General features: G+C 35.2%; 1 protein-coding gene across 5 annotated transcripts; it reads left to right on the forward strand.

Annotated features, from left to right (window-relative positions):
- The first annotated feature begins 9,701 nt into the window (after positions 1–9,701).
- Positions 9,702–22,801, forward strand: Tsp42Eh (Tetraspanin 42Eh). Of its 5 annotated transcripts, none has more exons than XM_067776501.1 (6): positions 9,702–9,872; positions 10,008–10,134; positions 16,301–16,483; positions 19,748–19,915; positions 19,978–20,175; positions 22,416–22,801. In XM_067776501.1, exons 2-6 carry the CDS (start codon positions 10,072–10,074, stop codon positions 22,491–22,493), a joined length of 690 nt encoding a protein of 229 aa, XP_067632602.1. In that variant the 5' UTR covers positions 9,702–9,872; positions 10,008–10,071; the 3' UTR covers positions 22,494–22,801. The 5 variants fall into 5 exon arrangements, with proteins under 5 accessions (XP_067632602.1, XP_067632605.1, XP_067632603.1 ...); XM_067776504.1 differs by having other exon boundaries at positions 9,709–9,780; XM_067776502.1 differs by having other exon boundaries at positions 9,711–9,810.
- The last annotated feature ends 412 nt before the right edge of the window (positions 22,802–23,213 follow it).

The raw sequence follows: 23,213 nt of genomic DNA on the forward strand, positions 1-23,213 counted from the left end.
AAAGTTTTGAACATGTTGACAGTTTGGATATTGGCCTATAATTCTTTACTTCATTTTTATTGCCTGACTTGAAGATAGGAGTGATAGACACCAGCTTCCAGCGATCAACAAAAACTCCAGACGATAGCGAAATATTGAAAATGTGGCACAGTGGCACACAAAGAGAAATACTACATTTCTTAAAAAAAAAAGAGGACAATCCATCAATATCATTTTTGATTGAGGTCTGTAAGGAGGATACACCCAAGATAATATCGGTCTCAGACAAGGACAGAGACCCAAAGTCTAAAGGTTTGGGGCTATCAGTAAGATACCTGTTATCAAAGTTATCGGCCTCAACAACAAACGTAGATTTGAAAAAATCAGCAAAAAGATTTGCCGAATCGACCAAACTGTTGGAGCAAATGTCATTAAATTTGACACAGGTAGATATATTAGAACAACCTTTCTTTGAACGAACATAGTTCCAAAAAGATTTAGGATTAACTTTCAACTCATCTTCAACTCTAGAAACGTATTTGTTGTACAAAAACTTATCAAGAACATTGAACTGCGTCATATAGGAATTATACCGATCTTTAAAAACAGTATCGCTGGTATCCTTGTATAATTTAAAGTACTTATTTCTTTAATAATTTGGGAAAAATTTAAACAACGTGACATCAGGACGGACAAGGCGACAGCTGTTTCGATTATACCTTGTAAATCTCTTCAAAGCCTTTTCTCCCGGGAGTGGGAGTCGAACTCGCACCCCTACGATAGTTGAAATGGTTGTAAACGCATTCAGCTACGTCATGCCTGTTGTGAAGTCTTTCCCAAGCAATATGGGCAATCCCCGATTATTAAAAATCATACTTATTTCTTTGATTTTTCAACTTTTTCAACCTAGTATTGTACCAGGGTAGTTTGTGAACTTTAACTGGTAGGAGAGAAAGATTCCTACTGAATATGTCAGCCATCTTTACCAGAAAAATGTCGAAACATTCAGTTGCATTTTTAGCAAAGAAAATAGATGTCCAGTCTATTTCAGATATGAGAGAGTTTAAGGATTCATAATTTGCATCCTTAAAGTTATAGGCGCGCTCATTATTATTTATATTGTTTTTCGGCACTAGGTCGAAGAATTCAATAGATAAATATAGGGCTACATGATGCATATCTGATTTATATATAGGAAACACACATTCAGTCAAGTGAGTTATGAGGTTCTCATCGACAAAAATTAGGTCCAAAATATTGTTTGACTGGTTCACGAAACTGTTAATCTGAATTAAATTGGCACTAAAAAGGGTGTCTAAAAAATTAATCTCATGGGGATGATGAACATTAGTAGGTGTTAAGATATCATCTTCTAGTAATTTCGACCAAACAACCTTGCTGAGATTAAAATCTCCCAGGACGCAAAAATTACTATCAACATTATATTCATATAGGTCAAATATATTATTAACATGAGCAAAGTAGAGCAAATCTGTGCTGCAAGGCGGAATGTAGGAAACGCAGATAAATAAATTACCAGAAGCCCCAGTAATACAGACACAAAGCTGGTCCAAGAGAGAGTCATCGTTAGAAAGCGGCACAAAAGAAGAGAGAAGAGAACGCCTTACAGCAATTAACACCCCACCGCCTCTGAGACGCCCTGTTTTAATAGGGTCTCTATCCTTTCGATAAGTTTGAAACAGACTATGATCAAAAAATTCTGAGTCAGAGAAGTCATTATTAAGCCAAGTCTCAACAATGACGTAGACATCATAGTCGCACCGTGAAGTGGCTAAAAATATATCTTTAGATTTCGTTCTCAACCCAGATATATTCTGATAATAGATATTTATACTTTTTTTAATATTACCGCATATAGCTAAGGTTTTGCAGTTGAGCCCTGTGCTTTTTGAAAAAAACGGAATGGTTTAATTTTGACGTCCGATGGCCATAGCGAAGACTCAAGAAGCTTATTATATATTGAAGGCGAGACTCCAAGTTTAAAATTACATCTTGATAACAAACTCGAGTCTGCATCTTTCTTTATTAATTTAAAACAATGAATTAATGAAGGCGAGATGTTTGCATTATGTGAGACATAGTCGACAATATCGCTAGCGCTTACCGTCGGCTTAAAAGACGACAAATGCAACCATTTCAATCGAACAGCTAAGCTAAGATTTGCGTTTGAATTGCTACCTACGACAATGGTGGGTGCTTTTATGAACTTATTTGAAGTATTATTATTATTGTTAGATGCTAAGCTAGAATTATTAATAGATGTTAGGTTAGTAGCGACTGATCCCTGACGGCCAAAGGCTACAACCCTGGAATACTCAGTTTTATTATTGGCAGGTGCAGCAGAACTGATATTTGCATCACTAGAAGAACAAGCGGCAGCGCCACTAAAAGAACTGGATGAGGAAGACAAATCAACAATAGCACAATGAACATTTGGCACAGCTGAGTTGTTGTTAGTGCTATCATCTGTTGGTTGTTTTGTATTTTCTGTCGTATCATCTTCGCAAGTTGATTTGCTTGTTACGCCTGACTGAATTGCTTTTGCATTTTCGAGAGAGGCTGCCTGTATTGTTTTCGCAGCCTTAACAGCTTTCGAGTTAATTTTGCTTGTAGAGCCAGCCAACTCATTGCCTTTGCCTTTGCCCTTTTTTTTTGTTGTAGGCTGTTTTGTTGCAGATTTTGTTTGCTTATTGCTGTCCGCAGCACTAGTGAGAATGGATTTGATATCACTAGCAACTGTAGCAACAATACTGCCAAGATTTTTCATTTCAGAACTCATCGTAGAGATTATACCATTTTTATCTTCTATGACTGAGTATAATGAGCGAATTTCAGCTGATAAAGAAACACACTTTAGTGATAATTGAGAGTTTTCACATTTTAGAGCATCCATGGTCGATAGTATACGAGCGTTATCACAACGTAGGTCGGCAGTGCTTTTAACAATACCACTTAAATAATCATTGCGCTCAACATTAGCCGTGTTTTTTAACACGCGTATATCCGTTTACGCTTAAACTTTATATTGACTGCTAAGAGACAAACTATAAATACACCTCTGAAATTGCTGCGCATAAATTTTGTCCTACTAAATTTCAATACGCATTATACTCAGATGTAACTGAAATATGTGTCTTTGTTTCACCCTGTACACTAATTCTATGTATTATATGTGTGTCCACAATTCATCGCAACTGATTCAGCTATATGTTATACCCTATGGCCATCAGAGCGTTGCGTCTCCGCTTTTCGGTACACCCTGTTGCTGTAGCTAGTTGTTTTACCACAGCCGCTAGATGGGTCTCCTAAGCATTATTTAAGCGAAGATAGGCGTTTTTTAACACGCGCAAACGAAACGTATACGCGCGTGTTAAAAAACACGGATATTGTTAACGATAGTGGGGAGAGCAGTAGGTGGCGGCGTACGAATAGACGCGCGTCGCTCAACCGAACACACTTTGCAGAAATAAAGTTTGTTTGACGAAATGAGAAAATCAAGATCATCCGTCGACATGTTGACACACTTCAAATGAAAGAGGTCATTGCACTTAACACACAACACTTTCAGTTGGCCTCTTTCAACCTTTTGTCCACATTCGCACGGCATAATGATATTTAATGATAACACTTTGCCACTATTAATTTAATTTTATTATATCATGTTCCTTTGTAACATTTAAATAATACTTTCAGGATTGAAATCCAAAACAAGAGTCACTATCTCAATGTGGCAGTAGGCACAAATTATTAACATTTGTTAAGTGAACAATTAAAAATTGCACATAAATACGGAGCGAAAATAAACACGTCCGTATCGCTTGACGAAAAGAAATACCATTGATATAAAAGTCGTTTTTTGCAAAAATATAGCTTATTTTTTTCGTCCACAACCCTTTTAAAAATCTTTTATACAAAAGTGGGTGTGGTCCTTAACAGATTTCTTTACTTTTTCTTCGAAGCATTCTTGATAATAAAGGTAACCATTTTCTCGAATTTTTTATGATAGGTTTAACGGTTTTTGATTAATGATATTTGTAAATTTTTTTTTTTTCAGCAAAAGTCTCCATATCAGTTAGCACCTCAAATTTCAACGTTCTAGGTTAGTGTTATTTTAAAGTATTATTTAGTAAATAATCAGTTTTTTTTTGTGTTTTCCATAATGTTATATATATAAAAAGTGTGCGTGGATTTCGCTCATTTTAAATAGCGATAGAAAATGAGTGCCAAGGAACTCATATACCAAATTTCAAAGATTTCTCAATATTTACTCAAGTTATCGTGTGCGCAGACAGATAGACGGACAGACACGGCTAAATAAATTCCTTTTTTCATTGTAAGCATTTTTATATAATGAAGTCTATATTTATCTCGATTCGTTTTTGCCGTTACGTTCAACCGTTATGTTACCAAAGTCAATATACTCTGTGTCCAAAGCACGTTCAGTATAAAAAAATGCAAGCAACTCCAAATAAAATGTTCGAATTTTTGAAAAATTTTTTAAAATTTTTTCAAATTTTTGCGCTTTTTAGAAAGTATTTTTGTGACTGGTTTACATAGACACAAAATTCATCGAAGTTTTTTCTAAAAGTATCGAAAATTAAAAACTGAATTTAACTAAAGAAATTTTAAACAAATTTCTTGCGCTATTTTTCTGTACGCTGCTGTATATATATATATATGTATTACTCGGTTTGTTTATATTTATAAGCTTTAAGTTCAAAATTGAGTGGGATTAAGAAATATTTATTTAAATTTTTAATTTTTTTTTGAGCAGTCAATCTATATGGGGTATTCCATCCCATTTCGACCAATTTTGAACCCGACCCCTTTAGAATTGGCTGAAAGTTTTTCTTCTTTTTCTAGCTTACGAAAGACGTTTTTCAGAATTTTTTCAAATTTTTTCATCCAACTCAAAAAAAGTTATGAATTAAAAAAAAAACACCGTTTTTGTTTTTAAAATGCTATAACTTTTTCAAAAATTGACCGTTTGGGATTTTTTTTAAATGTACTTTTCGGAAAAAAAACAAAAAAAATTTTAAAGTTTTTTTTCAATTAAATAAAAAAAAAAAATTCTCGGCCCACTTCGGGATTAATGGGAATGAAAAAAAAAACCTTAAACATTTTTTTTTCCGAAAAGTACATTTAAAAACATATTAAAAAAAAAATCCCAAACGGTAAATTTTTGAAAAAGTTATAGCATTTTGAAAACAAAAACGGTGTTTTTTTAAAAATTCATAACCTTTTTTGAGTTGGATGAAAAAATTTGAAAAACTTCTGAAAAACGTCTTTCGTAAGCTAGAAAAAGAAGAAAAACTTTCAGCCAATTCTAAAGGGGTCGGGTTCAAAATTGGTCGAAATGGGATGGAATACCCCATATATATAAAAAGAAGTGTACATTTTGATTGTCATTCCATAACTCGAGAACGGCTTTACAGATTGCCATGGAATTTTTAGGAAGATACAGGAAGGAGAGGTGATGGTTAGTTGATTTTGAAATCCCAAATCGGTTTAGCCATATATATATAAAAATAAATTCTGTGTGTGTGTGTGTTCGCTATGGAAACGTATTTCCCACACATCAATCATCACCAAATTTTGGTTATGGGTTCCTTCGATCAACGGGAAGGTTTTAGGCTAAAAATAATTTCGATATATAAAAGGGGCGTGGCACCTCCCATACAAATGGAATCTTTGGTACTGCATACCTTTGAAGGTATACATGCCAGAACATTGAAATTCAGTGAGGAGTTATATGAGGTCAATCCCTAACACCACCAAGAAAATGCGGAATTTGGAAAAAGGGGGCGTGGCACCTCCCATACAAATGGAATATACTATACTGCATATATCTGGATGTCGTAATGGTAGGATAATTAAAATTGGTATGGAGGGAGCTATGTGATGTCAAGTCCTAAAACCTCCAGTAACATGTGGAATGGGGAAAAACTATGGCTGCCGTACAAACTTAAGTTATTTTTGACTGCATTGTTGAGTTTAGCTGTTATGCCTTTTGGACGTTTAGTAATCTGCCGCTGTTAAAAAAATTGTTTATAGCTTCAGTCTTTCTACATCTTCCATAAAAATCAAATTCTGTGTGTGTGTTTCCTATGGAAGTGTTTGCTATACTTCGATCATCACCAAATTTTGGCTCGAGGTGCTTCGATCAAGACGAAAGTTTTTCATATTTCAGAATTAAGAATTTTAAATTTAAATGTTTTTGTTTTTTGGCTATGCGAACGAACTATCTTTGCTCCAAAAAATGATCATGTGAACAAAAACAATGATCGCTTTCAAAATCAATTCCCTGATGAAGTTACGAAATATAAATCGATCGACACAGTTACAGATGAAGATAAAATTGCGAATTATCCAAATGAATTTCTATACTCCTTAGAACCAAAAGGAATGCCTGCGCATATATCAACTTTGAGGATTGTCTCACCAGTCATGCTTCTTCGGAATGTAATCAAAGCAACAATCATCAGCGGTAAAAGCAATACAATAATATAAAATAAGATACAATAAGATACAAGAATAAAATGTTTTAACAGAAAATTTCACCAAATATGCGTACAAAATTCAATTCAATTTACAGAACAATAAATTAAATTATCAACAAACAAAACAGAAAAAATAACGCAACATCCATTCGATCTCGGGCGTTACAACGTGCGCCTGGTAAAGCTAGTTCCGTATACAACAAACTAGTAAAATTATTTTATCATTCATTTCAACTTGTTGATATTGGCCTTTGAGGCATTTTAGTACGTCATAATTACTGCTAATAAAATGATCAATGTTGTTGTTGTGGCTGTCACCAAATTGCCTAAAAGCGTAGGCGTTCACCATTTCGTATTTTATTAAAATTTTCAGTCTCAATTTGACTTTCAAATTTTTTATTAGTTTTGTTACTTTTTTTATTTTCACTGCATTTTTTTAAGTCATATAGGTAATGACGCTGCTGCTGTGCGATGTTGATGTGATACACACGGCGAAGAAAAATCTTAATGTCTGACCATTGCAGAGCATACATATAAAAGAGAAACAAAAAAGAAAAAGGGGATAAACAGAAATAAAAGAGAATTATTAACAATTAAAAATATGAACTGAGATTTGTTTTTGTTTTTTTGTAATGTTAAATTTTTCTTCATGTCAAAAAAAATTTTGTCATCACTAAGCTCATTGATGTTTGTTGCTCTGCAACGCACAGTGTAACTTTTTTCACTTTTAGGATGCCAAAATTAATAACAGCCAAACCAATGGAGCATTTCATTCGAAATTTTGCGGTGTGATTGCAGATACCTAAATCTGATTTGAGAATAAAAATGGACGTGATCCGCCCACTTTTTCTCCTTGCCCTAATATAAGGTGAAATTACACATAATCATATTTTCTACTTTAAAAGCATTTTCCAGTGCCAATATAAATAAAAAATTTTTATATTTCTTAACTTTAGCTTATAGGCTTTTGATTAATATTTAAAAAATTTTATTTTCAAAGTCAAACACAACATAGGTACATATACTTGTAAAAACTGAATCGAAATACATAAAAAAAAATAAATGTAAAGCGCGATAACCTGCGAAGAGATCTAAGCCCTAGCTTCTCGTCCAATTTGCGTCGTGGTCCTCTTGATTTTCCCTACAAATTGGCCGGATGGGACCTACATGATTTTATGCCGACTCCGAACGGCTTCTGCAAGGCAGATGAGAGCTTTCATGGCAGAAATACACCCGGAGCGCTTGCCAAACACTGCCGAGGGGCAGTCCCGCTTAGAAAAATTTTCTTCTAATTGAAAAACCTTATTTTTAAAATTTTTGATGTTGCTTTTCCCGTGGTTTGAACCCAGGGCATCCGGTGTGGTAGGCGGAGCACGCTACCATCACACCACGGTGGCCGAAATACATACATACTTATAAATAAAAAGTGATACTTTAACTGGTATAAAGTTAGTTGGAGTCAATATCGTCGATATGCTCTGGTTTAGATAATACCAATAACTTCACTCGTTAATGCTCGCCGCTTTGACCTAAAAGTTATCCGCAAACTGCTTATGAACAGGTCTGACGATATCAGCAATATGTGCAGCAAATCCAAGTTACTACAAATTCTTAACTTTTTGTGGTGAAAAGTTCACGCTAGTTTCGTGCATGTTTGTTTCTGGACTCTTGAGCTTCTTCCGAAAGTTGACCAATAGGGAGAATAGCAGACACGATTATACTCTTTCCATGAAACAGAATTTTATGTACGCTCACTGGCATAATGTACCAAGCATATTCCGATAAATGTAATACCTTTGTCTCTGTCACATAGTGGTCAAAAGCTTCAAATTTATTTGAAACCCACATCCTATGCATGAAAGTATTGTATGCAACCTTTTCAAAAGATTGATGTTTATGCCGGTTATGTCTGATGTTATTTCAGAATCTCCAAAGAATCTTCTCGCAGTGTTGTCATCATTTGTGTTGCCTGTTTTTTGCTTTAGCATATCAATCAAAAGACCAACTTCTTTCCTGAATCTATTTTGGATATGTTCTTTCTTCTTTTTCATCTTTTCCTTATTTTCTTCGCCCCGCATGCAGGTCTTCATATCCATTCGATAAGCGATGTGCAGCATACATTCCATGCATCGTATCCAAGAATGTAAAGGGGAAATTCCGAAAGCAAGCATGCTTTTGTCAACATTTCGCTCTGACAGGGCTCGCATATTGTTCATATCTTTTGGAGAAGCCCCACATATGTAGCACTTTTGCGATGATGTACATATATGCCGACAGAGTGTTAGGTAGGCGTTTATGTGATGTATACATACATATGTATATTCCCGAAGCATTCAATTGCTTAGAAGTATCGCCCATAATATACGACCCTCAAGTAGGCGTGCATACATAACATAAGTTGATGGGATAAGTGCACAACTCGTTAACTATGGGAAAACTCAGAAAAAACAGTGCGAAAGTTTCCTTTTTCTGTGTTTTTACCATTTCAGGTATAACTGTCTTTTTTGGGATCCAGTATTGTAGGCTTGAATTGAGGGCATTCCATTGTTAGGTCAATGCGTTTCGTACGTGAGGGAGGGCATAGAGATCTTTAGTTGGCGATTACAAAGAAAAACGCAAAATTTCGCAATGGTTTGTTTTTTTATCTGAAACTATATGACATTCCCTTTAATGTGTATGTATTCGTTCAATGGAATTGGGCGGAATCAGGTAAGTTTTATTCTATTGAAAAAAAAAATTTTTTTTCTAAGCTTACCAAACTTTTAGTGGCTGTCTAAAAAAAAATCAAAAAATGCCTACGTGGCGTAAACTTAGCAATACTGTTATAAACTACCCAAGTATGTTAAATAAATAGCTTGAAGTCAAAACAGTTATCGAAAAATCCACCACGTGGCCACAAAGTTGGTCAACAAAAGCTTTGGACTGTGAAATGATTTTTACACTTGTTTCAATTATCCAAGTTTCATAATGCTTATCATGGTGATCGTGGGTTTTTTACTTTGCTGTGTATAAATTTTCTTAACAGTTGGTTATTAATCCGTTGCATGTCAAAACATTTTTGAGATTGGAGAACATTGTTTTTTGGATTTTTGGCATCCTAAAAGTGAAAACAGTTACACTGTGCAACGGTCTGCCATTGGCACACAAGACAGATGCAGATCATCAGGGCCACCTTGGCGTATTGCCGTTGCTTATTGGCGATTTAGTTCTGAAAACTACGTGAACGTGCTTTGAATCTGTGGCAACGGAAGCGCCGGTTACAATAATTTTTAATAGCAGTGTATTGTGTATTTAATTTTTTGTTTTCTATGTAAAAGAATTCAAAATAAATTATTGTGTAATTGTTTTTAAATTTTTTGCGCTACGCAAGATGTAAAAATATCTACATACACAGAATTTAAATACAAATATTTTGAATGCAGTATTAAAAAAATAGAAATCTAATAAAGAAGTGATTAAATATTTACTTGATTTGAATAAGTTTATAATTAAAAATATTATAAATAGAAAAAATTTGAATCTGACTTTGAATAACCCGAACTTGGTTAAAAAAAAAAATCAACAGTGAAAAATGTTTCGTTGCACCAAAAAGCGTTTGAAAATTACTTTACTCGCATTTAATGCGATATGTGCAGTGAGTAACTCTATGAGTGTTAAATAGTTTACTTAGTTTTTGCCAAATCTGTTGCATAATAAATTAAGTACTGCCCTGTGAGGTAACTTTAAGTTATGGAGTAGTATTTATGCTTTTATTCCAGCCTTCCGGGATTTATACAGGGTAGTCCATGTTATGGTTTGATATATGTAATTTAATTTAATTTAATTTATTTAATTTATTTGGATTAAAGTCGACACAGACACAATGCGGTCGACTACTAAGATATATAAAACATAAAATTAATGTTAGATTTAAAAATATTTAAATTCAACCATACATAGGAAAGAAAGTACAAAATATCAGGCCAGACGTGACAGTATTGAATTATGCAACTCGGAAAACGAACATTCAAAACTGATGCAGATATACAAGTTGTTGTAGTGCGAACACCAACTTCGCAGTGGATTATTTTTGGCAAAATTTTGCCGGCAAAGTGGTAAATAAAAAGGCACAAAGTGCCTGGACGTTCTACCAGGAACAGCAAAATTTAGTCGACTAACATGATCAGATGAGTCGATCTCGCCCATAATGAGCTTGTGAATGAACATTACCCCGAGTAAAGTTCTTCGATTTTCTAAAGTTGGCAGATTTATAAGGAGAAGCCTATTTCTATATGGTGGCAAATGCACACTAGAATCCCAGTTAAGACCACGTAGTGCAAATATAATGAATTGCTTCTGTACTGACTCAATACGCTTTATAAAGTTTTGATACCCTGGGCACCAGACACACGAACAATACTCTAAGATTGGTCGTACCAACGATGTGTAGAGGATCTTAGTCAGATACGGATCATTAAACTCCTTAGCCCGTCGCTTCATAAAACCGAGTATACCCGTTGCTTTGCTTACCATTGATGAAATATGCGTATTAAAAGTCAGTTTAGGATCAAAAGAACGCTTAGATCACTTACGACAGATATACGCTCCAAAGGCGTGCTGTTTAACGTATACGATGTCAAACTTGGCTTCACTCGGTGAAATGTCATTAGTTTGCACTTCGAGCAATTCAAAACTAGTAAATTTGCAGTACACCAACATTGACAACAAATGAGTCCAAGTCTGCCTGAAGAAACTCCACACGGGAAGACTCCGAAGGCAAGTATGAGTAACAAAGTTTAACATCATCCGCATACATAAGAGTTCGGGAATGTATGAGAGTTTGTGGTAAGTCATTTATAAACAAGGTAAAAAGTAACGGACCCAAATGACTACCCTGAGGCACACCAGACGTTTCATCAAACAACCTAGAAAGGCTGTTTTTAAACAAAACTTGTTGAGTCCGATTCGTGAGATAGCTTTCGAGCCATGCTAGTAAATGCTTCGGAAATCCAAGTAAATCAAGTTTGTAAACTAAAAGCTCATGATTGACAGAGTCAAACGCTTTACTGAAGTCGGTATAGATCACATCCGTTTGCCTATTGTTGAAAAATCCATCCATTACAAAAGAAGTAAACTCTAGCAAGTTGGTAGTAGTTGATCTACGTGGCACAAACCCATGCTGGCAGGGCGATAATATGGAGCTACACATGTGTTGAAGTTGACATGTAATTATTCGGTCAAATGTTTTGGGAATAGCTGAAAGCTTAGCTATACCTCTATAGTTCTCGATACTAGACCTACTACCTTTTTTGTGTAAAGGTATAATAAATGATTTCTTCCAGGTCAATGGAAAAGTGGCAGATTCCAAAGATAATTGGAATAATTTATGTATCGGCTCAAATAAGTTAACTGCACAGTATTTGAGTAATAAGTATATTTGTGTTTAGGCCGAATTAATGGTGACTTATAACCATAAAGCCATAACCAGATAAAACAGCTGATCGAACCTACCTTATGGAAATCAATGTAATCGATTAATGGTGCCATACTATAACGCTAACTCGATTACATTGATTTCCTTAAGGTAGGTTCGATCAGCTGTTTTATCTGGTTATGGCTTTATGGTTATAAGTCACCATTAATTCGCCCTTTTGACAGCTCAATCCTCCATCTAAAAGTATGGACACAAAATGTATTGCATACAATTTTCCTACAGAAAAATGCATATGAAAATAGTCTGTGCTCTCTTTATTCTATTGGCTTTATAAGATCATACTGCGCAGTGTTACCCACGCTACAATAGAAAGCGCGCAAATCTTAAACCAGCATGTGGATCTCTTCAGACAAGCGTGTATCAAATGGCTAAATAATAAATTAGCGGATCTCATCATTACACTAATAGCGGTGCGTGCTTAAGTTCTTGACTTACAGAATAGTAAAGAAATGTGTAATGGAAATGCGAATGGACAAAGACCCTACAGCGGAGCAGAGGAAATCGCAGCTTGGAAGCAGCGGCAAGCGGATACCTCCACTGAGTTGTGACGGACAGGTGGAGAAGGCTTGACCTCCCTTGGTGCTCTCAATTGTCGTCAATTATCGCGAAATAGGGATAGCTGGCGTGGTTTGTTACGAAACGCAAAAAGTCACTAAGGTTGTTAAGCGCCAATTAAAGATGATATTCGAACGGTGGATGTCCAACAGAGAGTTGAGCATATGTGCCATTTAAAGAAGTTGATGCTCACACGTCTGACGACATATTGTGCTAGTTCTGTAACTATGAAGTAGATTTTGTTAAAGAATAATTTAAACTCGGTACTTCCTACATCATACTTTCAGAAAATCCTTTAATGCACTCCCATAGATGCAGTATTTGTATAGAGTTTACTTTACTTTACATTACTTTCGCTGTTAATCCTGTATCCCAGGTAGACCAACTTCGTTATTAGCGAAGTGATTTCGTCATTAGTGATTAAGGTTTCGTGATCATCTTATCTCTCGCTAGCATGCAACGAGCTGAAACGCGCCATCCGCCAGCAGCTACTCGAACTCCTGCCGTTCTATCTGTTCTCTCTTTCTTATTCGGGTCACTATAACACTCTAATATACCAAGTATTTACGCTCCCGTACGAGAAGTGAGAGTCGAGGGGAGTAATCATCATCATGAGAAGCGTTTAGACGCAAACTTTCCTTTTGTCACTGCGGGCACTTTCTTCGCGTCACAGAGGGGTGTAAGTATATTGGCTGCCAGAAGATGGTGGTCCAAGTCAATATTTGAACTTCATATATTGCTCACATCTAGAACACTGGAACTATGCCTGTAGTCGATCACAGCGTGTTGGAGTTGGTTTCGTGTTCTTCGCTCAGGCGACAGTCAAAGTAGCTTGATGTATCTTTTTATGATGAAGCCTGATCCTATTTCCAGCCGTGGCGAAGTTAGTCAGCCAAAACACGTTCGGAGATGTTACATAGAGACTTTATTTTCTGATTGTAGTACCGAAAACTTCGTCGTTGCCCACCCTGTCGTTATAGTCACCTAGCATGACTTTTAAATAATGGCGGGAGCAGTCATCGTATGCCTTTTCTATCGCTTATCCTTGCCGTCTGCATTACTGAGGTATAAGGCGAGACGTTCGTTCTCAGCTGTGGCGCCGAAGCTTCTTTCCGACCACGAAACTAGCACATAGCGTACAAATTGGAGTGCTCGAGAGAAAATTTCTCCGGAAAATTAATGGTCCTGTCCGTGATGCCAAGCCGAGTAACGAGGTAGGTAAAATGATGAGCTGTATAAGCTTTACGCAGATATGACGATACTACAGCTAATAAAAACCCAGATGCTTCGCTTGCTAGGTCATGCTATGTGAATGAAAAAGACGTTCCGACCAAGAAAGTATTTCAATCGGACCGCAATTTCGAAGCAGAGGAAGGGAAAACCTTCGGTCGTATACATAAATCATTCCTTAAAGATATAAAGTTCTTCCTATTCTTATACTCCCCAAAGTTTATGGGAAGTATTATGGATAGTGATAGTCCCTTGCCTTGTTAATCTCTTCTTACAACAGGCTAATTCTATATAAAGCGCAGGAATATTATAAGTCCTTTTCCCTGCTGGGAGGAGACAAAATAAAAAGTAGAGGTATAAACTCTTTGAAGCTTTCTTATTTTGTTTATTGTTCATTATAGTGCATAATTATCATCTTTTCATGCAAAACATTTTCACATTTGCCCAATTTTCATTGTCAATTTGGCGCTTTGCTGTCGCAGATGGCATTCATTAGTCATGTATTTAGTGTTTGTTTTTCAAAAATAAGCGACAATATTTTGCAAATTTTTATTTTTAATTGTGTCTCTTTTTATTTGTTTTTTTCTAATAAGATATTTTCTCTAAGATACTAATCTTTTTGTTTGTTTGTTTGTTTTCACATTTTCGTCTCTTTCTCTTCTTTACTTAGGAAGAAAAAAGTTTTTAGTATAAGCAATTATATTAATGTTTCATAAATTTGTTTGTATGTACACATCTACATATGTGCATGTGTATTAACAGTGTATAGGAAATTTTAACATAAGGAAGCTTTAGAAATAAGCTTGATTTTTTGAAAAGCTTTCTACTAGTAAAACAAATATTACAGTGGTGGCTGTAATGTTAGGAAAACATACATTTAATATTAAGAAAAACCTCCCCTCCCAAACTATGACGAAATTTTATCAATTAAATATCAACGATGCCCGCTACTTCATATGCGACGAATTCCAAATAAAGTCTGATCATTTTTGTTTTTTTGCAGATAAAGTTGAGAATCATATACCAATAAAAAAGATTTCATCACTACAGACGATTACAGACAATTGGGTATACCTAACCCAACGCTGTCAAACACGGATCTAATTGCTTAATCAGTGGCCTAACGATCGACTCCATGTTGCCTTCCTCAACACTTCATAGCCGAATAATTGGTACCAATTTAGCTTGTAATCAAATGTTTCAATCTCAAGTTCTTACCTTGGTCTGTTATGGAGTCTATCGAAGCTCCAACCATTTTAAGGATGATGGCATCTGGTTGTAAGGCAACTCCACCTTGAATTCCAATAACGTTCCATACAAAGCACAAATATTTCAATGTAACATGTTCTGATGCTAGGTTTCATCAGATATATGATACTATTCCACAATTTTAATACAAGTATTAGGAGATGTGAGAAACAGCCAGTTCGGAGCACCAGGAATAATAAAAAATTACTCCGAAGAGAATGCTTTCCTGTCTGATTCGAAGGCTGAAGCGACCGTATAACTCCGAAGAAAATACTTTATTGCCAACTCCAGCGAAGAAGAGACTGCATTGCGTCGTTAAGTATGCTTTATTGCCAACTTCCCCGAAAGTGATTTCATCGTATTAAGGAAAAAACAAAGGCCAAAACCAAAGGAAAAACCTAAAGTAAGATTGAGACCTGAATACATGCATCATGCGATACATTGTATCAGATCACAACTGGGCTGTCCTGCTGCAAGCGGTACAGCTTTTATAACGACCCTGATAGGGTCGCATAGGTGGTTCTCTGCTCCACTCTGCTCCCTTTCGAGTATACATCACTCATCTCATGGATTCGTTAGCCATGGCCCATTACGATAGGTGTACCTACCGCTGGTAAATTCTTGGCCCATAGTACGCAGGGGAGTCGATTACAGAAAATATGATTTAAAAATATACTTTTCCCACAGCGGCATCTATTGAGCACGTTATTATCCAACGGCGTAAAATATATTACAGTCGGCCGCCGGGGCATGGAGATAGCATGCTCGCCTATCATACCGAAGCTGATGGGTTCAATCGCCGGAAGAAGCAACCCCAAAATACTTTAGAAACAGTTTTTCCAAAAAGATGGTGGACCCTCGGCAGTGGTTTGGCAAACACTACGAATGTATTTCTGCCATGAAAAGCTTCTCAACAAAAATTCATTTGGCTCGTAGGTCCCGTCCAGTCAATTTGTTGAAAAAATAAACGAAGTCCGATGCAAATTGAAAGAAGTCTCCGCGGACATATATTGCGTTGATTTAATTATGTTATAATTTTTTAATTAGCACACTGAACTGAAAAGCTATTCCTCATGCCTTTCCTCTGATGTCCATATTGTGAAAACACATTCTAGGGCAACCTCTAGCTTTTAGTATTATTAATTTATTATTACTTAATGTTAGTATAGTTTTTAATAAAACCGTTTAACCTAAATATTTTCTTAAAATTATTTTATTTGAAAAACTTCTTGTCTGGACTGTTTTAAGGAAAATTTATAATTTAATTAAAATCATAACACTTTTTATCCAACAGCTTTTTGGAGTGTTCTTAATTTGGTTCGGCGCTTGGTTACACAGCAATATTTCTGAAATTGATATTGACGATAGCGAGATGCTGATAGCTACCGTTATTATTCTGCTGGGTATTGTATTAATTGTAATGGCTATTTTTGGCTGTGTTGCTGCTTATATGGAGTCGAAGAGCATGTTGATAAGTGTAAGGAATTAAGTGTAACATTTTCCAATCCTTTTTGAACCAGGGGTCGAGTCGTCACTCATGTTTCCTAATATTTGAGTAACAATATATATGAAAGTGTTAATCTCGTTCAATTAATAAGTGTAAGTAATAATTTCTCTGATAAATAAGCGTTATCAATCTAACTCCCATTCCTCAGCTTTTTTACGTTTGAAACACCACTGTTGTCTTACAGTTTTGTGATGAAGTTCGAAAGGCGCCGTGGAGGTTTTTTATGTCATGGCTGATCGCACATTTTTAACGATACAGTCATTCATTCACCATGTTGATTTGACGCTTTAATAATTCGTTGACATTTTGAAGTATTTTTAATGTTTAATTTTGACCGTTCAAGAACTACTTTTCCTCAAAAACGAAGTAAAAATATCTCATTTAACAGTTGGCTAAACTTCTCGTTTCTAAAGCACAGAAAATTTGTGCTACTACATGAGATCAATGCAATGCTATTTATGCCATTTAAAAAACGAGCCGGACCCGTGCGCATCTTGCGCAACCAATATAAAAGTATCTTATCAAATATCAACAGAAATCAGCTGTTCTATCAATAAATTAAAACTTGCGCTGCCATATAGCGTATGATAGCAACATCCAATAATGCAGTGCAAATATCCACAATAGTGCCATAGTACAAATATATTTTTTGTGTGCTCACAATCGCTTATTTTTAACAAATTATTTTAATAAAATATAACTAAACAAAAGCACTACGACCAAAATTGCCCAAAGCTCGCTAATATCCCGAATCTCCATCTTTACAACCAAAACTTTGGTTATAGATTTGGATTCCAACTAAGAGCGAAAAAGGGACCCGTACATAAAAACAAGTAAGGAAGGTTAAGTTCGGGTGTAACCGAACATTACATACTCAGTTATGGTGACAACATAAGGGAAAATAACCATGTAGGAAAATGAAAGGAGGGAAACCCTGGAATGTGTTTGTATGACATGTGTATCAAATGAAAGGCATTATAGAGTATTTTATGAGGGAGTGGACCATAGTTCTATAGGTGGACGCCATTTAGGGATATCACCATAAAGGTGGATCAGGGTTGACTCTAGAATTTGTTTGTACGATATGGGTATCAAATGAAAGGTGTTAATGAGTATTTTAAAAGGGAGTAATCCTTAGTTCCATAGGTGGACGCCGTTTCGAGATATCTCCATAAAGGTGGACCAGGGGTGACCCTAGAATTTGTTGTACAATATGGGTATCAAACGAAAGGTGTTAATGAGTATTTTAAAAGGGAGTGGGCCTTAGTTCTAAAGGTGGACGCCGTCTCTAAATATCGTCATAAAGGTGGACCAGGGGTGACTCTAGAATGTGTTTGTACGATATGGGTATCAAATTTAATGTATTAATGAGGGGCTTAAAAGTGAGTGGTGGTAGTTGTATAGGTGGTTGCCTTTTCGAGATATCGCCATTATGGTGGACCAGCGGTGACTCTAGAATACGTTTGTATAATATGGGTATCAAACGAAAGGTGTTAATAAGTATTTTAAAAGGGAGTGGGTTTTAGTTCTATAGGTGGACGCCTTTTCGAGGTGTCGCAATAAAGGTGGACCAGGGGTGACTCTAGAATATGTTTGTACGATATGGGTATCAAATGAAAGGTGTTAATGAGTATTTTAAAAGGGCGTGGGGCTTAGTTCTATAGGTGGACACCTTTTCGAGATATCGCCATAAAGATGGACCAGGGGTGACTCTAGAATGTGTTTGTACGATATTGGTATCAAATTAAAGGTATTAATGAGAGCTTTAAAAGGGAGTGGTGGTAGTTGTATATGTGAAGGCGTTTTCCAGATATCGACCACAATGTGAACCAGGGTGACCCAGAACATCATCTGTTGGATACCGCTAATTTATTTATATATGTAATACCTGCCAAGATTTCAAGGGTTCTGTATTTCGTCCTGCATAACTTTTTCATTTTCTTCTACTTAATATGGTAGGTGTCACAACCATTTTACAAAGTTTTTTCTAAAGTTATATTTCGCGTCAATAAACCAATCCAATTACCATGTTTCATCCCTCTTTTCGTATTTGGTATAGAATTATTGCATTTTTTTCATTTTTCGTAATTTTCGATATCGAAAAAGCGGGCATGGTTACGGTCCGATTTCGTTAATTTTAAACAGCGATCTGAGATGAGTGCCCAGGAACCTACATACCAAATTTCATTGAGATACCTCAAAATTTACTCAAGTTATCGTGTTAACGGCCATGCGGAAGGACACACGGACGACTGTGTATAAAAACTGGGCGTGGCTGCAACCGATTTCGCCCATTTTCAAGGAAAACAGTTAACGTCATAATATCTCTGCCCCTACCAAATTTCAAAAGGATTGGTAAATTTTTGTTCGACTTATGGCATTAAAAGTATCCTAGACAAATTAAATGAAAAAGGGCGGAGCCACACCCATTTTGAAATTTTGTTTTATTTTTATATTTTGTTGCACCATATCATTACTGGAGTTGAATGTTGACATAATTTACTTATATACTGTAAAGATATTAAATTTTTTGTTAAAATTTTACTTTAAAAAAAATTTTTTTTTAAAGTGGGCGTGGTCCTTCTCCTGCCAAATTTTATCATGATATCTTCAACGACTACCAAATTACAGCTTGCAAAAATTTTAAATTACCTTCTTTTAAAAGTGGGCGGTGCCACGCTCATTGTCCAAAATTTTACCAGTTTTCTATTCTGTGTCATAAGGTCAACTCATCTAGCAAGTTTCATCGTTTTAGCTTTCTTTGGTAATGAATTATCGCACTTTTTCGGTTTTTCGAAATTTTCGATATCGAAAAAGTGGGCGTGGTTATGGTGCGATTTCGTTCATTTTAAATAGCGATCTGAGATGAGTGCTCAGGAACCTACATACCAAATTTCATCAATTTACCTCAAAATTTACTCAAGTTATCGTGTTAACGGACGGACGGACGGACATGGCTCAATCAAATTTTTTTTCGATCCTGATTATTTTGATATATGGAAGTCTATATCTATCTCGATTCCTTTATACCTGTACAACCAACCGTTATCCAATCAAAATTAATATACTCTGTGAGCTCTGCTCAACTGAGTATAATAGCAATTAGAAATAATATATATGTATGATGGTTTTTGATGACGAAACTTAATAGACGATTCGACCCCTAATAAATAATCAAGGTCTGATATAACTCAAGAAACCTTATTTTCGTTTTAATTTTTCTCTTCATTCCAGTATGCTGTGATTTTAGTTATATTATTAGTTATACAAATATTTCTCGTAAGCATCAGTTATACAGCGGCCGGTGGCAGTCTCTCAAGTGGTTTACAAAGGGGGTTCGAAGAGCTTTGGGATAAAGAATACACAACTATAAATACAACTTTATCTTTTTATGAAGAATGGGTAGATTGTATTAATAAATATTGGATTTATTTATCTATCATTCACTTTTGCTTTACTATTAGCTTCAATGCTGCGGTAAAACAAGCGCAAATGACTATCTTCAAATGGACAAAATAATACCGCGGAGCTGCTGTCGGTTCCAAGATTGCGAAGTTATTACAAACGCCTATTTGAATGGTTGTGAGAAGAGATTTCATGAGTATATGAGTGAGAAGACAAATAGTTTCAACATTGTTAGTTGGCTATTGATCTTGACTGAGGTAATTTGTTTAAATTGAATATATATATCTAGGATCTTTAGGTTATTATAATGCAATAAATTTAAACAATTACAATACGAACATACTTACTCCCTGAAAACGCCACCCTTGCACTATGAACTCAGCTCCATAGATTGCAATTGCCAAAAACGAAATTGTCGAAAATTTTAGTACACACCGCGATTGACTAAAAGCTTGACCGCGAAAATTTAAACAAGATCTAGAACTTTCAGCCAAAAGATCTTAAAGAGTAGTCTCTTCGGCTTATTTAGTTCTTTAAATCAGCCCTTAATGGCGCCAAACCTGTAGAAAGAAATGCCTCGGCATTATCTGAATAGTAAGCTAAAACATATATATCGACGTTATATGAAGAAAACAGGACGGAATCATACAAGATGGCGGCAGGGCGAAATTTATACACATACATATGTATAAAAATTGTATGTTTATTTTTGTAATTGTTGGACTAATGTCAAAATCGTACTGAACCCGAAGTTGAAGTGTGAAATCATATTTAAAAAGGAAGAAAGCAAGAAAGCAGTGTTGTATTCTGTAAGGCATAAAATTTATTTTACGTTTCGAAGCTGTTTTTGTTGTTTTGTAGCGAAGAGGAGACTCAGTGAAAGATATGTAAGGTACAGTGACTGGCTGTTATACTTATAAAAGGAGCACTAAACCTGCGTCCTTAAAAATCCCTTGAAGTGATATTAAACATTATCACATCGGGATTATTCGCAAATTCTACACCCAGCAAACACAGTTACTAACGTTAGAGAAATATTGCAATTTTACATTAGAATTCTAATGTAGTTCTCTAATGCATTTCGAATGGAAAACTAGGTTATATAACTAGGTTAGAATTCGACTGTGAAAAGATTCGAATAACACTAGAAATGCGATGCTATTATTATTGTCACAGTTATGGATTATTTGCATGACATGATCATTCATTCTTAGTGTTATACAAACAAAATAAAAATAATGGAAATATTACAAGTTGCGAAATAAGTTTTTTTATTTATAATAATAAATACTAGTAAGTGAAAATGAATCAAAACAAGTTGAAAAAGCAAAGCGAGCAGATTATTGAAGTGCTATTTGAATGGCATGAGGAAAACGCTTCCTCATCTGTACCTCAAACCAACGCTGAGCTCAATCTTTAATTACGGTTGTAATTTGTTATAATAATAGCTTTTGGAATATGTTCATTCTTAATACATAAGATTATGACCAAATAAACGTATTTGATATAATGAAACAATGAACATTTTGCTGATTTTAAATAATTGAACTTAATTGCGCATCACTTCAAAATTCTCATTAGAAACTCATTAGAATTTGACGTTAGAATTCGATTAGAATTCTAACCCTTTTCTCGATATCGAGAACGAATTCCCCTTTTTGACGATAATGCTATAATTCACGACAGTTTCGCAAATCGTTCTCTAACCTTCTACCTTAGAGAAATACATCAGAACACGATTCGTCTTCTCATCGTTTTCTAACCTAAATGTTTGTTGGGCATTGAAAAGACCACTGTATGCAATATTACAAATGATATGTCGGGAAACTTTAACTAGGAAAATCTTAGAACATCTATCCCAATTTTTTATAAAAACCTCTCAGCTAGAGTGCACTGCCTTGCACGAATAAGTAACCGAAATAAACTTAGTCGAAGTTCAACAGATATTTCAACCGACGGCTTAACAGAATTCACTCTCTCTTCTCGAATGAACTAAATACACAATGTATGGCTTTACGAACGCAAAAATATGTCTAACAACTGTACCGTTGACGAACTAGCCGAAAATACCAACTTTCTGCCTGAAAGCTATTTATCGAGGCAAAATTTGAACCATTCTTTGTTAAACACAGGCTTGAACTGCTCCGTCCATTGCCAGATAGGTTCATCTACGTATCAAGCAAAGTAATCTATCCTAAGACAATTCCTTTTGCAGAAAAGCACTTCAGAACTTTTTGATAATTAAACAAAAAATTTTCACCTACATAACGTGGAAGATGGGAATTGTTGCAGACGAACATTCGGACACAAATATGGGCCAAGATCACTCTAAAATATGTTCATATCATTGAAGTAAGAAAAGGAAGTTATTGACGGATTTTAAGATTTTTAAGAATCTTAATATGTATCTTTAATATAAGCATTTCTGTTGGTTAAGTTGTTAGCGTCCATATTGAAAATATAATTGATTTAATTAAATATTGTTTCGTTTCCACAGTTCATAGGCTCCGTTTTGGCTTGCGTTTTGGTTGATAGTATCAGAAATTACCGTGATCGCATACGGTTCTACAACTGAGCTAAATACAAAAGTATCTGAATGAATTACTTCGAAAAGTGAAATAAAAATACCACGTTCCTTTGCACTACATAGTATTTTAAAAAATATTATACGATATTATATCAATAAATATGTATATAAGTTTGATTAGCGAAATAATTAGAATTTTGGAATTTTAGTTTATTATATTCACATAATACATATTAAGCCTTGAAAGCTGTAAAATTATAATTAATATTTATTTTGAAAAATTTGTTATTTAATTCTAAGTTGAAAAAGTGTGTACTTTAGTTAAATAAAAATAAAACCCATAAGATAAAACTATATGCTTAACACTGCTCCAATATTTAGTAGTTTGGTCGAACAAACTTCTGGTAACACTTTTTACGTATTCCTCCTAAATGAAGACGTTACGCATCAATACTTTTAACCTTACCGAAGTTGGTATAAGTAATGATCAGAAGCGTACCGACATTTATTTGCAACCAAATGGTGACCATGATGGAGCCATAACCTCAGAAAGGGCTTAACCGACATATACAAAATCGTTCAGTAGACGCTTTTTTATACTCAGTTGAGCAGAGCTCACAGAGTATATTAAGTTTGATTGGATAACGGTTGGTTGTACATATATAAAGGAATCGAGATAGATATAGACTTCCATATATCAAAATAATCAGGATCCAAAAAAAATTTGATTGAGCCATGTCCGTCCGTCCGTCCGTCCGTCCGTCCGTT

Source organism: Eurosta solidaginis, chromosome 3, assembly GCF_040869045.1.
Source record: "Eurosta solidaginis isolate ZX-2024a chromosome 3, ASM4086904v1, whole genome shotgun sequence".
In the NCBI taxonomy this organism is placed as follows: Eukaryota; Metazoa; Arthropoda; class Insecta; order Diptera; family Tephritidae; genus Eurosta; species Eurosta solidaginis.

Excerpts from the sequence above, each read along its gene's own strand:
- Tsp42Eh (XM_067776501.1), top strand. The coding sequence starts at position 10,072 with ATGTTTCGTTGCACCAAAAAGCGTTTGAAAATTACTTTACTCGCATTT. Across the intron at positions 16,484-19,747 it reads CGAAGAGCATGTTGATAAGT|TATGCTGTGATTTTAGTTAT; the intron begins GTAAGGAATTAA and ends TCTTCATTCCAG. Across the intron at positions 20,176-22,415 it reads GGCTATTGATCTTGACTGAG|TTCATAGGCTCCGTTTTGGC; the intron begins GTAATTTGTTTA and ends TCGTTTCCACAG.